This window comes from Corticium candelabrum, chromosome 7, assembly GCF_963422355.1.
Source record: "Corticium candelabrum chromosome 7, ooCorCand1.1, whole genome shotgun sequence".
NCBI lineage: Eukaryota > Metazoa > Porifera > Homoscleromorpha > Homosclerophorida > Plakinidae > Corticium > Corticium candelabrum.
This window is the reverse complement of record NC_085091.1, coordinates 803,664-818,663: the sequence shown is the minus strand read 5'-3', so window position 1 is coordinate 818,663 and position 15,000 is coordinate 803,664. Positions and strand designations below refer to the sequence as shown.

General features: G+C 41.5%; 2 protein-coding genes across 5 annotated transcripts in view; both read right to left on the bottom strand.

Moving 5' to 3' along the window:
- Nucleotides 1-8,424, bottom strand: part of LOC134181833 (pleckstrin homology domain-containing family G member 5-like) — a 15,830-nt gene extending 7,406 nt beyond the window's left edge. The window contains exons 1-12 of one of the 4 annotated variants that reach the window (XM_062649100.1): nt 7,993-8,424; nt 7,029-7,268; nt 5,884-5,931; nt 5,520-5,780; nt 5,391-5,450; nt 5,181-5,333; nt 2,807-2,860; nt 2,473-2,715; nt 2,358-2,417; nt 1,807-1,938; nt 1,123-1,218; nt 1,028-1,063 (exon numbers count right to left, since the gene is read on the bottom strand). In XM_062649100.1, coding sequence (XP_062505084.1) covers nt 1,028-1,063; nt 1,123-1,218; nt 1,807-1,938; nt 2,358-2,417; nt 2,473-2,715; nt 2,807-2,860; nt 5,181-5,333; nt 5,391-5,450; nt 5,520-5,780; nt 5,884-5,931; nt 7,029-7,262 — 1,377 coding nt within the window. In that variant the 5' untranslated portion in view covers nt 7,263-7,268; nt 7,993-8,424. Of the gene's footprint in view, nt 1-1,027; nt 1,064-1,122; nt 1,219-1,806; nt 1,939-2,357; nt 2,418-2,472; nt 2,716-2,806; nt 2,861-5,180; nt 5,334-5,390; nt 5,451-5,519; nt 5,781-5,883; nt 7,269-7,992 lie in introns of those variants that run through there. The other 3 variants (XM_062649103.1, XM_062649102.1, XM_062649101.1) reach the window with 3 other exon arrangements.
- A 95-nt stretch (nt 8,425-8,519) lies between these two features.
- The window catches only part of LOC134182390 (trichohyalin-like), a 7,796-nt gene continuing 1,315 nt past the window's right edge, over nt 8,520-15,000 (bottom strand). The window contains exons 4-9 of the mRNA XM_062649788.1: nt 13,829-13,908; nt 13,527-13,713; nt 13,178-13,359; nt 12,037-12,269; nt 11,037-11,898; nt 8,520-10,939 (exon numbers count right to left, since the gene is read on the bottom strand). Of these exons, the coding sequence (XP_062505772.1) occupies nt 8,768-10,939; nt 11,037-11,898; nt 12,037-12,269; nt 13,178-13,359; nt 13,527-13,713; nt 13,829-13,908 (3,716 nt within the window). The 3' untranslated portion in view covers nt 8,520-8,767. The remainder of the gene's footprint in view (nt 10,940-11,036; nt 11,899-12,036; nt 12,270-13,177; nt 13,360-13,526; nt 13,714-13,828; nt 13,909-15,000) is intronic.

The window sequence follows — 15,000 nt, the reverse complement described above, 5'->3', positions numbered from 1 at the left end:
GAGACAGAGACATGTACAGAGACAGAGACATGTAGAGAGACAAAGACATGAACAGAGACAGAGATATGTAGAGAGACAGAGATATGTACAGAGACAGAGACATGTACAGAGACAGAGACAGAGATATGTACAGAGACAGAGACACGTACAGAGACAGAGACACGTAGAGAGACAGAGACACGTAGAGAGACAGAGACGCGTACAAAGACATGTAGAGAGACAGAGATATGTAGAGAGACAGAGATATGTAGAGAGACAGAGATATGTACAGAGACAGAGATATGTACAGAGACAGAGACATGTACAGAGACAGAGACAGAGATATGTACAGAGACAGAGACACGTAGAGAGACAGAGACACGTAGAGAGACAGAGACGCGTACAGAGACATGTAGAGAGACAGAGATATGTAGAGAGACAGAGATATGTAGAGAGACAGAGATATGTAGAGAGACAGAGACATGTACAAACGTGTGTACATACACATGTACAAAACATTATCAAGTGTTTTTGTAGTGTGAACTCAACCAAACCATTGTATAGTACAGTCAGACCTCTATGTCTTATTCTAACCAAATTTGTCCTGCTGTTGGATTATCGATGCAAATACACAGTGAAACATGTAAATCGGTTTCACGTGTGATGGTGTGAGATTGGATGTCATAATAGGAGGTCTGACTGTAGTGTTATGTTGCCCAGCACAAACATTTTTTCAAGTATTGTTTGGCAAGTGTGCTGTGTGAATTAAAAATTCAAAGTCTAATTAGTGACATTCCGTGTGTTAACCATGTGTCAGAGGTTCCTCAAATTGAAGGGGTGGAAGGGCGGTCACCACCAATTACCACCAATGTACAAACACGTGTACAACATGTGTACAAACATTGTACAAACATATGGAGATGCACCCAACAAACTTATGTAAGAAGCCATCAATGCTTTGTGGCTCATGTGTTCAAGTTCACTACCATCAACCAACTCTAACCTCATCACAACTACAACGTTCAGTGCATATCAAATTATCACTGACCTCGGAATTCTCCACAATGTCCATCCAACATGCTGGCTACAAAAGCGTAATCGAATTGATACTTAGACAAGAGCAATTGATTAGGAAGTGGTTACCATCTCCTCCTGAAAGGTCTTCAGTTGTGACTGCAGATTAGACGACCCCTGGATTGTAAAATGTTGCAGCATCTCCTCCAGACTTGGTCTTGATCCCTACAAGATGTGTGAAGTGAGACACAGCTGCAGGTGTAAATGCTATCACAACATAATGAACACACAGACAAACAGTGGTAAACATATAAGTGTAACGTTACGGTGTTTAGCCTAGCCACATGTGATGTAGTGACTAAAAGAGAGGTTTTTGAGGGTAGATAAATATGAAGATACACGATGGGTGTATATGTACCTACATAGTGAGTGACAAACCAGACTAGAAATACTGGAGAATATAGACAAGGCAGCAAATGACAGACACACACAGCTGTTGCGTGGCGAATTAGAGCAAACAAGGTGGCCACAAATGTGCATGCAGGACACTAAGACAGATGGACCAACAGACAGACAGACAACCCTCCAACCTCAAATGTTTTTAAGAGCAGAGAAAACCTAGAACAATAAATAAACACACTGAAAAACAGACAGAAAGACAGAGATCACACAGACAAAACAGACAAAATGATAACAGCATACAAACCCCATACATTCAAAGTCAAAAGGGGGGAGGGGCTGGCTGTGTGAGACTAACTACATAACTCTTCAAAAACAGACTTTGTGGCACTTGTAATTATCTATTATACTTACTGTTCTTGAATTTCTTGATGACTTCAAACTTGCAGCGTCTTCCTCAAAATTTATAGTTTCCATAGATGACGACACCTTCAGTAGCTCAATAGTTCTTGATTTTGGTAATGTGGCTTCCACTTGTTGCTGTTGCTACAAATTACCAAAAATTCAAAAATACGTTTATGAATGATTTATACATCCATCCATCCATCCATCCATATATATATATATATATATATATATATATATATATATATATATATATATATATATATATATGTTCCTATTAGAAGTACAGATCTATGGGATTACGCTTACTTTTTCAGGCCCATATAAGTGGGCTTTATCACAAGTGTGTGTGTGTGTGTGTGTGTGTGTGTGTGTGTGTGTGTGTGTGTGTGTGTGTGTGTGTTAAATATATATATATATATATATATATATATATATATATATATATATTAAATTTCTAAGATTTTTTAGCATATATAACATCTCCCCAACATTAAATGGCAAGTGTGGCTATTGTGCATTAGGCATGTCATTGAAATTCGTATAATCAAATGGCCTACCTTGTGCAACAGCTCCAGTCCACTGCCACAGCTGCTTGACTTTCGAAGTAAAGGTAATTTCTTTACAAACAGATTGTGAGAGGAAGCTGATACATAATAAATGAATGGAAATCACCTTCACTCCTTGATTGTTGAGAGTGATTTTATCAGGTTTTGTTGGTGATGACTCTCTGGAGCTTGGAGAGAATAGATCATCCTTGACTTCTCTGCCATGATTTATAATTACTGGGCCATTCCTTCTGTCTGTAAAGTTTCGTTCTTGCATACGCAAGATGCATTCCACATCATCTAAACTCTGTGAACGTGATGAACGTGATGAAAGTGATGCAGCTATGGTGTCCTCTTTAGCTCGTGATTTCTAAAAATGGACAAAGAATTCAGATCTTAGACATCAGTCTGGTGACTTGCATTAATGGTTAGTAATCTCGTTGTGGACACAAAACGGTTACCTTGAAGAGGAAGAAGCCACTCAAGCCAGATCCCCTCCTGGATGACCCACCATCCTGTAATGCAAACAAAAGGAAATGAAACACAAAAAACAGGAAGTATGACAGTTTCAGAGATAAAATGGCAGCAGATAGAATGGCAGAAGATAGAATGGCAGCATTACAAACATCAATACAATAACATGGGGAGTTCAGCTGTCCATGATGACAATCTATTTCCTCAAACCTGAAGCCTTATGAGCAAGACAAGTCAACCAGACCAGCAAACAGCCTACATATATGCTAGTCTACACGTGTGTTTACTGGCAAGCTCTTGAAACGTTGTAACACTTTCATGTCTGTCTGCTCTCCTTAAAGATCGGCTCTTCCTATAGATCATACAGTAAATGCATGTACTAAACGCACGCACTGAGAGATGGGACTTAAGTGACTGTGCCTGGTGAAACCCCAGTAATAAATGACTACATAAAGCGGTGACACATGCTACATGAACACTAATTAAATGAATCACTGCATGTCCCATCCTTGGAGACGGAAAGTGTCTTCAGCTGTTGGTTATACCTATATCCTGTAATGTCAACTTACATCAGCAGCGTGAGTTAATAGTTAAGAGTTTTCTCACTACAACTGATAAGTCTGTCTAGGTAAGATGCCCCTGGGGCAAGGAAAAAATCAAAAATTAAGATTTTCTATTAGCACTTGATATGCTTTAGTCTACATTGCAGGGTTTTCAATACCACCCACAGACTGAGACTACACAAACAAATGCTATATAAAGTAGAGATCATGTTTAGGCATAATCCTTTTTAATGATAAAAGATAAACACATACCCAGCACGCCCCCCACACACACAGTGGGCTGTTACAAGCTCATTGCTGTGCCTGTGTGTTAGCTCTACCTCCTCTTCCACATGTTCTAAGACATCAAATTACTGGCAGACCCTCCTATAACAGGGTAGGTAAATATACATTGTACTGACATCCTAGTTTTCATGAGTAATGGTCCCAGGATGTTCCACCAGGATGGTAACTCACATCCCTATGGAGAATGGTTCCTGATTACCCTACTGCTCCTAATGTTTTTCGAGTAATATTTTCAAACAAAATTTTGCCTCCGAAAAATAATACGGTGGCTTAGTGGTTAACGACAATGGCTACCACTGCATGATTTTGGGAGTTAAAACCCCAGTGACGACAGTAAATTATGAAACTTGTCTGTCTTTCTTTCTCATGTCTCTCTAGCTTTGTCCATGAGACTATGACTTGTCTAAGTCGTTGGGGAGTTTCTGTGGTCTGGCGAACGATCTGTTGACGATGACGTTCAGTGTTCTCCTGGTGGTGTTTGATATCCGCTAGGTGTGCTGTTCTCAAGTTCGCAGTCACCGTAATGCTTGCAATCTATATCTGAATGATTCAGGAATGTGCCACACGCTTAGCGTGGTCCAACAGCGAACAGTGTTTTGATTTGTCATACATGGTGATGGGCTTCACAAGTAGCATGGTCAATAGGAAAATAATGTCCAAATTTGTAATTATTTGCAACAAACCCATCGTGGGTTTTAGAAGGCTCATATCTGTGGATGCCATGGTGTAAACACAGCTTCTAGTTGATATTTAACCTATTTAAACTGGGCTATGCTAATGTCTATATTAGTATAAGTAACCCTATAGTACAGTTGATGCAACCTTTGCTGTCATACATTTAGCCCAGCCCTATGTAAAATCTTCGTGCGTTTCGCATGAGCGTCTCATGAGTATCTCATAAGATTGTCATGTGTTCGCATGAGCAAACAGTCATTTACATAGTTCGAAAAATCGCATGAAGAATTACATGAGAATCGCATGAGAAATCACATGAGAATCGCACGAGGAATCGCCTAGCAGTTGCATGTGGAATGGCACAATCTTCAATCGCATAAACATCTGCACAATCAATGTATACATCAATTGTAGGAGTTTCGCATGAGTGCGATGCACGTGTTCCCTGTTCTTGGCATCTGAATGAATTTGTGACTTCCTCTTTCGTCGTACGTGTCTCAAGCAGACTTACGTTTCATGAGAAGATCATGCAGACAAGCCTGTACTGCATGAACTTCTCATGTGAATCTCATGAGACTAGCATCGACTTCATCTCCATATGAAAATCAGAAACTCACACGGACGCATGAAGATTTTACATAGGGAGGTCACACCCATGTTTAGATGGCCAACCAATAGAACACCCTTATTTCAGGCTGTGCGCGCGCGCGCACACACACACACACACACACACACACACACACACACACACACACACAACATACACAGTTCCACGTCTAGTCCAACCAAATTATAAAAACCTCCTCACAAACAGTCACTCTAAACACATTACACTCACTGGTTTTGACATCTTCTTTGATTTCGAGCCACCTCCGACAATCAACATATTGTCAAGTGATCGAGACACACTCCTAACCAAAGAACGCTGAACATTGTCATGCGATGGACTTTGTCTCAACTCTAGAGTCTTAGGCCTCGACGGGTCCAATTGCTATACAACCAAGGCTATCAACAAATTCAAGAGTTTTACATTAATTAACCAGCACACCTTGTGCATTAGCTCCCCTTGACTGTTGCAGCTGGTTGACTTGTGAAATGAGTTCATTTTCTTTACAATCACAAACGGCTCATTGTAACAGTGAACAAGTCGACTACGTGACTATTGAAGGCAACGAACCTTGACTGTTTCTTCCCTGCTAACTATGTCTCCACTGCTGACTATGTCTCCACCTCCCGTTAGTATAAAGTCTACTGATTCTGCACAGTCCACTGAGCACAGTTTTGGGTCAATTTGAGATGCTTCAATGCAACAATTTGTGATCACAGGACTGTTTCTTCTCTGCCTACAACCTTGTTTCTGTACTTGCAGAACACAGGAGAGGTCGTCCAAACTCTGAGAACGTGGAGTATCGATGAATTTGTCTTTGGTACGTTTTCTCTATAAAATCAAGAAAAATGCCTCAATCATGCCTCGCCAGTACACGATAGTTTTTTGCGACTTTCATGAAAATATTTCCATTATGAGCGTTAGAAAAAGTTACCTTCAAAAAAGTAACCAAACCGACTCGTTTCTTAGATGACTTGCTATCCTAGGTATAATACAAATGCAATAAAAGAACCAATGGATGTCACAAAACAGCATGAGAAAACAACTGCACAAGATGTGGCACCACATGACTTAAACATCCTATTCAAACATCTGGTCTGCACATCCATTCCACATTCCTGCAATCATTTCCTCTAACCTGACAGTGCCAAGACTGGATCACAATATGACACTGACACTCAGATGAGCTTCAACACCCACATGGAGGCATCAACGTCAGCATCAACGTCATCGACATCAGCATCAGTGTCATATTTGTGAATCAAGCTTTAGTGTGCATGCATGGTAGGCTAGGGTATATCCTACTGATGGAAACCAACAGTAAACCTATTGAACCATCAAAGCACTTTCATATATCAAACACTTGCCTATAAGGTCTTCACTGCAATAACTAAACATTATGCCTTAGAGGCAAGTAGATGGGTAATAGGTAAGTCAACGTCCAGTAATACCTCACTAGGACATCTATCACCCCACTGGAATGCTAGACACTATTAGTAGCAAGCTGATCTCCTATCAGAAACATATTTTCTAATCAAATTTGTATGATGATCACCTTATCACCTCCGTTTTCCATTTCATACACTATCATGTATCATGGGTAGATTGATCTAGAACTGTATACATACAGTGTACAGCCCGATGATGAGACCTGGACAGACCAACAGACGGCGGGCAGGCAGTCAAACAGACAAATACACAGAATTCACAGACAACCGACAGGTGAACAGACACGCAAACATACAAACGACTGACAAGATGAACAAACATGTGCACATACAGACAAACCGACATACAAACAAACAGCAGACTGGTGAAGAAAAGAAACCAGAAAGCAGGCCAACAATTATCATATCACTATATCTCACGCAAAAAAACTTCACACCAGACCCGAAACCAAACCCTGAAATCAAAAGTGCGCAACACACAACTCAAGACCTTCCACCTCCCAAACCACCACACCAACACAACACATCACTGCAATATCCCAACTCACAATACTCTCTAACGCTAAACCCGCACACGACCGTTTCTACAACCACAAAAGCAACAGACGCATAGCTGCAAACTCGCACTCACCGGCTCACTGGTCACACCCTCGTGAGAAAACGCATTTGCAGCAACACCACCGGCCACGCCCCCAGAAGGCAAGTCACACAGTTTTGACATTGATTTCTCGCTGGAAAAATACGCTTTGTTTCTTGGCGATGTTGGACTGAGCTGCTGGCTGTAAAGCTGCTGGTTGTGGAAACGCTGGTTTGCATATTCACAGTTGGATGCATCGGCATCATGAGCTTGTGGTGAACCCTGCATCTTCACCTTAGGAATGATGCAATGAAGTCAGAAGGACAACACACTGTCAAATTAAATAAGTACGGAAGCCGTGCTTCGTGCTAGTAAATGAATATAGAATTCAATGGAATACGGGGGCAGTTGAGGTAAAAAGAGGTGACAAACGAAACATCATTGCATGGAATAGCCCCAGGGTGCAAGCTGTCACACCTGGATGCAAACATAACAAAGTCGTGATGCTAGAGAGGAGAAAGCGAGAGAGAGAGAGCTCTAGAGGGGAGTGGAGCTGTTAGAGTCTGCTGTTCGTCTAGACTTCAGGTGTAATGTACGCGGTGGCCGTTTCGCAATTTGCGTCTTGCTGCTAAGTGTTCTCAAATGGTCGAGCCGCGTTCGTTCATGCCCAGGTGTCAGTTAATCATGTAGCAATCTTTCGGTTTTTTTCCACCTTAATGCCATTCTTATGTGGTTTCGCGGGTGATTTGAAGGGCGATTGTTAGGTCGATGCGCGCATATGCGGCACGTTCTGCTCGTTTGTCGCATGTTGTTCTTGCTATCGCAAATAAACGGAGGAACGGGCAGTCTAGGGCGTCGAGTTGCTGCTACACAAGACGGAAGTCGGGCGAAAGCGAAAGCACGAGAGACCGAATGCAAAATGGCGCAAATGTCTCAGATGAAGTGATATGATCGAGGACTGGGAAGCAGGCTCATCGCAATGCCATGCATTTCCGTGCGTAGTGTGTGGGCAGCTCACCTTTCATAAAGGCGTTTTCTCTCGTTATGGCGCCGGCAGCAACACAGAAAGCTTCCCTTTCCTGCAATCGCAGGCAATGTACGGGATCCAAAACCATCAGTATCAAATGTTTACGAACGGCTAATTATCCCATTTGTTGACCTTGACATGACACGAGCAATCTCAGCAATCTGGTTGTACAAACAGCTCAGGTTGCTGTGCATATAGCTGAGCCATTTCAGGAAGTGAAGACTCGAGAGTGGCCGAACAAAGTCCTACTCAAAAATCAACTTTTTGTTCTCATTGTATACTGTGCTGCATCATTGTCGCACACACATGCGTGCGCGCGGTGTTTTACATTCTCTACATGTCGCAAGGTGCCTTGAGTCACTCATGCATTAGGGAAGTATTGAGAATATTAATTGAAACGTCCAGTTGCGGTGAATTTCTATAAACTGATCACACCGGCCGTCATCAGTCCTGACCATGTCCGTAATGTGGTGCATTAGCAGCGTCTTTCCTCGACATTTAGAAAGAGTGGGGACAAGTTGCAAGCATTCAACTGTCTCTTAGTTTCTAAAGTCTAGAGCCCACTTGACATGTGTATCAGCCCAAGCACGATCTAATTAGGATACGGGGTATGTAGAGTTAACAAGGATTGTCATTGCCATGCTAATGGCAAGAACGTCTGACCATCTATATACTTACAGTAGCAAAGTAGTAATGCTACAGTCCTACAACTAACAGAGGACAGCTCGCTTAGTCCTGTTTTAAGTTAAGTTCTGGAGTCACAACTTCAATGCTTTTTGACTTTGCTTTGTTTTGTTGTTGTTTTGCTCTGGCTTCTAGATCGTGTCTGGATTGCTGCTTCTTTCCTGGCTTTGCTTTCTTTGGCTTTTCTTTGTTGTTCAGCGAGTCTTTCTTGCAGATGTTTGGGTAGCTGAGGTTTTGGGCGCTTTCCTGCTGGTTCTTCTTCTTCATCGTCATCTGGCGATTGACTTGGATATTGAATCGGAACGAATTCAAATGCCACACTTTCTGGACGTTGCTCTTTCTGTCTCTCTAGTTCTTTAACAGTAAATGTGTCTCGACGAATTTCAAATGGTGTACTAACAGGTGGGCTTCTCGACGATTCAAAGCTTGAAGTTTTCTGTTTACTGGATCGAGTAACAATGTGCCTTGACTGACTCTCACATCCAAGCAAACTGTCTTCCAATGGATCTGAAGTCTCAGAAATGCTGCTGCCTTGGACCATTTTTGACGTTCGTATTGTTTCATCTGATACGTCAAGTGCGGATTGAGATTGCAACTCAACAGGATATGATGACTTGAGGTGAGGAAGAGTCGCAGCATTCCTTCGTTGGAGCTCCAGCATTCTTGAATGTAGAGACATTCTATCATCCTCAGGCTCTTCTTCACTCAAATGAGGTAGAATTCCTACATGCCTTCTCTTTTGTCCTCCCTTTCTATCACGAAGAGAACGTCTAAGTGTCATTTCAGCAGTAGAAGGTTGTGAAGTATTCAAAATTCTCTCATTTTCTGTCTTATCAAATTGTTGATGTAACTCTTTCAGCTCTGGTTGCCTGTCCACTTCCTTTGTCTTTGCTCCAGACACATGACGACTCTGTGGCACATTTCTAGACATCTTTTCTCGCCTCAAGTGTAACGGTGCACTTAGCTCAGTCTCATCAATAGTGGTGGATTTGCCTTCATGTTGGGCAACTGCTTGTCTCAACTTTCGAGCAGTGACGTCGAGTTCTAGTCTAAGAGACTGGTTGTCTGCGGATAACTGGATATTTTTCCTTTTCTCTTGAACAAGACTTTCCTCGAGTGCCAGTGTGTTCTCATTCTCCTCTCTTAGCTTGACAAATTCTCTCTCCATCATTTTCTTTGTTGCCTCTAGTTCCCTTTCTAGAGCAGAAACTTGTTCTCTTTCGTACTTTAATTGCTGTTCGAGTTGTCCACGAGTATCTGCTGTGTTTGTGACCAATTCTCTTCTCCATTCAATCATCTTTTCCGCTGCTTCCTTGGTTTTCTTCTCCTGTTCTTCCAGTAGTTGTTTGTTCTTATTGTTTGCTTTCTTTGCTTCATCTAGATCTTCTTTCTGTTTCTGCTTCAATTGTTGGAGTTCCATGGTCTGCTGCTTTGTTATGTCCTCAAATTTAGCTTGTTTTTGATCCACGTTTTCTTCCAGTTGAACAATCTGTGCTTTCATCTCTGATTTGATCGTACTCCATGTAGTCAATTCATTTTGGTGAGAAACATCAGCTGTATGAATGAGCGACTGCAAATGCTCCAACTCGTTCTTAGATTCTATCAGATTTGCTCTCATTGACTCATTTGCCTGAGTTGCTTCTTCCAATTGACTAGACACTGTTTCTATTTCATTGTTTCGCTTCTTGATCCTCTCCATTGAATTGTCTAAAGATGTTTGCATCTCATTTATCTGCTTCACTTTCACTTCTAGCTCAGACCTCAGAGACTCCACGTTTACTTGTGATTGGGTCAATTCAGTTGTTAGCTTTCCTATTTCTTGAGCTGTTTCATGTTGCTGCTCATCTTTCTCCTTCGCTAACCGTTCAATGTGATCAGCTTGACCTGCCACTTGTGACATCAAACGTTGTGCATTTGCCTGCAGTGACTCAATCTGAGTTTGTTGTTGATTGATCACTTCCTTCGAGGCTCTCACTTGCTCAGTCAGTGTTTCTTTCTCTTCCCTCATAATGTCATTCTGTTTTTCAGTCTCTTCAAGCTTCACTCTTCTTGCCCGAAATTTCTCCTGACTGTTGACACTTTCACTCAATTGCTGTTGTAAACTTACATTTGCAGACTCAACTTCACTGACCTTTTTCTTCAACTCACTCTGTATTTGCTCCATGGCTTTGTGGACTCTTTCCATCTCAGCAGCATTCTCTTTTAAACAATCCTCCAGCTCTCTGATCTTTCCTTCTCCTTGTGTCGCATTCAGCTGCAGACAAAGACACAAATGATTGATAGTACATACTTTAATGAATAACAAATGTCACGGTTAGTGGAAAAGCTAGTGTTTGATTTTCATGTCTCACCTTCCATTTCTTGACTGACTCTTGTTCAATCTGCAGCTGCTCTTCATAAACGTCAACTTTCGCTTTCATGTTTCTCAACTCTATTTCTCTCTCCTTCAACACTTGTTCTTTTTCCTGTCTTGTTTCTTCTTCAACAGACTTCAAAGCTTCTACTTGTAGCTTCAACCGTTCAACCTCAGCCTTGTGTTCTATCTGCAGCTTTTCCATTTCATCAGCCACATTCCTTTTCTCTTGCATGATTCGCTCAAAATCTCTTTGTAATCCATTAACTCTGCCACTCATCACAGCATTGTTTTCTCTCTCATTTCTGAGCTCATTCTCCAGTCTCTCTGTTGCGCCAGCCCTCTCTCTGTACAACTCACTTCGACTCTCTTCTTTTTTCAATTTGTCCTTCAATTCTTCCAGCTTGTCCAGCTCCCCAAGTCTCTCTTGAAGTATCTTGTTCTCAGACTCAATTTTTGTCAGCCTCATCATGTCTGACATTCCAAGAGAAGAAACATTAGATGATGACGTCACACTCTCATGATGTACTGCCAACTGAGCTGTAAGCTCAGAGATTTTGCTGTCCTTCTGACTTGATTCCTGACTCACTTGAAAGTGTAACTCCTTGACTTCTCTCAACTGACTAAACAACTTGTTGATTTCTTCATCCTTTTTTGTGACCATCTTCTCTAAGCTTTCTACTTTCAACTCAGATCCCACAAGTTTCATTTTGTAATCAGACACTTTACTGAAGAGACCATCAGCCTCGTCAATTTGACTCTGACAGGCAGTTAGTTCCCTCTGTAACTTCATTACTTCATCTTGGAGTGCTGCACATTGTCTCTCTGTATCTTTATAATGTTTATTTTCTTGCTGGTACCTATGAAATAACAATGAAACTGTGGTCTATTGATTACTGGATACTTCACTGGTAAACATAACTAATTCAATTAGCCAAACAAAGACAGACAGACAGACCAGACAGACAGACACATGAATACAATGAGCGAACACTAACTTCTGCACTTGTTGCTCGTACATATGGCATGTCGATTCGAAATGCTGCAGCTCATCAAGACGGTCTCTCATTTGACTCAAATGCTGCTGCATTGATTCGGCTGAACTATCTCTCTTTTCTGCTCGACTGCTGATCTCTCTAATCTCCAGTTCTAAATCGTCGTTAATGTGTTTCTGCCTCATCAGATCAAACTTCGCTGCTTGGAGTTCACGATACAATTTACTCTCTTTTGTCTATACAGCAACAAGAAATCCCAATATACATACATACATTCATACATTTTTTTGGACATACGTACATACAAGAGTCCCTAAGGCCCAGGTTCAATACTGTAATCACTATTCTGCAATCTAACACTACTGTTTCAGAAGCCACTATCAAAAGTCACTATGATGTACTTCACACTTGCTGTACTTGCTGTAGACAGAACCTGACACTCCGGAGAGAGAGGCAATGGTATGTTAGTTCCTTGCCCAAGGGAATTTATGTATGTGGCCCTCCCGCACTCAAACTCTGACCCGAAGGTCCCAAATGTTGCCAATCTCCAACCGCACACTCTAACCAATTGCGCCACATACATACATACATTTTTGTACATACGTACATACAAGAGCCCCTAAGGCCCAGGTTCGACACTGTAATCACTATTCTGCAATCTAACACCGCAATCTAACACTACACTGTATCAGAAGTCACTATCAGAAGTCACTATGATGTACTTCACACTTGCTGTACTTGCTGTAGATACTTGCTGTAGACAGAACCGGACACTCCGGAGAGAGAGGCAATTGTATGTTAGTTCCTTGCCCAAGGGAATTATGTATGTGGCCCTCCCGCACTCAAACTCTGACCCGAAGGTCCCAGATGTTGCCAATCTCCAACCGCACACTCTAACCAATTGAGCCACATACATACATAAATACATACATACAACCAGCCAACAAAAACAAGCAGAACAGAGAGTCACACAATGTCACACACACACACACACACACACACACACACACACACACACACACACACACAAAACAGGCAGACAGAAAGAAAGACTGCTAAACAAACAAATGACAATCAGATAAACACATTGACAACACAACACCACATGTAACGACAGTCTAACAACAAACGGCTACATGCTCACCTCTGTATGTCTGTAAGCACCCGTGGCTGCAGGAGACTGCAACCACTGTTTCAACATTGGAGACACAGACACAGATGGTGTTTGTCTGAGATCTATAGTTGGAGTCTTAAATGTTACGGATAACGGCCGCCTCTCTGGAGTTTGACATAAAACACTTTCAGTACTAGTGTCAACAGTCACATCTGAACACAAAGACACAGATGATATCAATACCGGTAGTCTGAAGTACTGAGAAATGCATCCCTTCCATACAATAGTGTAATGAATTTAAGAGATGCATCCCTACATTGCTTGTGCACTACATATATAATCTCATAAATATGACATTCCATGCAACCACATTGAATACCTGAATTATCCATCGATGGCAAACAAAACTGTCCATCTTTAAACGATCCATCCTGTTGCTGCTGCATTACTGACTCAATGATCTGCTTAAAATAATTCTGTATCTCAAAATCGGCATTTGTAATCAGACCCACAAAGTACTGATTATTGTCGGAATTCACGGCCCAATGTAAAAGAAGCATCAAGACCTGGTAGTAGTTACAGAAACAAAAACATAGTGACATTAGAAACGAGATAAAACATGGAAATATAACATAGTAGTTCAGTGCTATTTGATTGTTTCCGTACTATTGCCGTTCTGACCTTGATGATATGCTCTTCATCTTGCTGCTCAATAGAATTAATATCAACAACTGATGACACATCAAAATCAGAAAAATAGTCTGAAAACAACATCGGTAGTTATGACTGCAGCTTGTTTCATATTTTAATAGCTTGTTAGACAAACAAATTTGTTAACATCCAAGATGGTGTTACAAAAGCAAAAACACATGTCCTCTTGGAAATTAACATTACAACTTTATGGCATTTCAGGGTTCTCGCTAAAGATTTTCGGAAGCGTGGTGGAATGGGCTGGTCCACGACGTATGCAGTCCAAGTTGGACATGTGCACTTGAGTAGATCTCAAGTGAGGTATATTTTGCATTGTAGCACGTAACATGCGTTCAAGTGCTCTGGCAAGGAAATCAACTTCGATCGCCACAAAGCCCTTCTTAGCAATGTTTGTAGATTGCGCATGTGCAAGTTTCATGGCTGAAACTACAGAAAGTCTCTCTAGTCAAGTGTTGATTGACGTGGACCACATGCCAGCAACACTTTACAGCAAGTTAAAATGTATATAATATATCGTTTATGTTGAGCACCTCCATGGTTCCCAATCCTGGCTACGCCGCTGACGACTAGTCTAGAGTAGATTTTAGGTGATACTTCCTGGACAAGAGGTGCACTTTCTGGGTCACATGCACAAAGCAAGGAACCCTGATCTGGCTCAAAGTGCCAAGTGCTCGTTGAATTTTATAAGGCCGCAGTGTAGCAACCTCAATTTTGCACAATTGAGATTTCAGAAGGAAAAAATTATGAGAACTATGGCTAGGCAATGCAACTAAACGTGCAATCCAGGACTGCAATCAACACTTGTGTGTCTGGAGCGAGGCTATCAGAGTGTAGATTTGTGGCTAATGTCACCTTTACTGAGTAATGTAGTATTACGTTTCAGTAGTATGGAATTGTCATACATTCATTAGCTGTAAGACTTTGGACTCCTATCTACTGTTTCTGAGAGTGTCGTGCCACACTCTTACTGGAGCGTGGTGCAGCAACACACTGCCACACTGTAGCGACAACCCTGTGTATCAATAGAGAAACAGTATGTCAGCAAAGTAACTACCAAATACTTTTACAAAAACGTTGACCAGTTTTTAATATAATACAAGCAGCAATGAAGTGGATTTCCATGACTGTTACATTGTAGTACT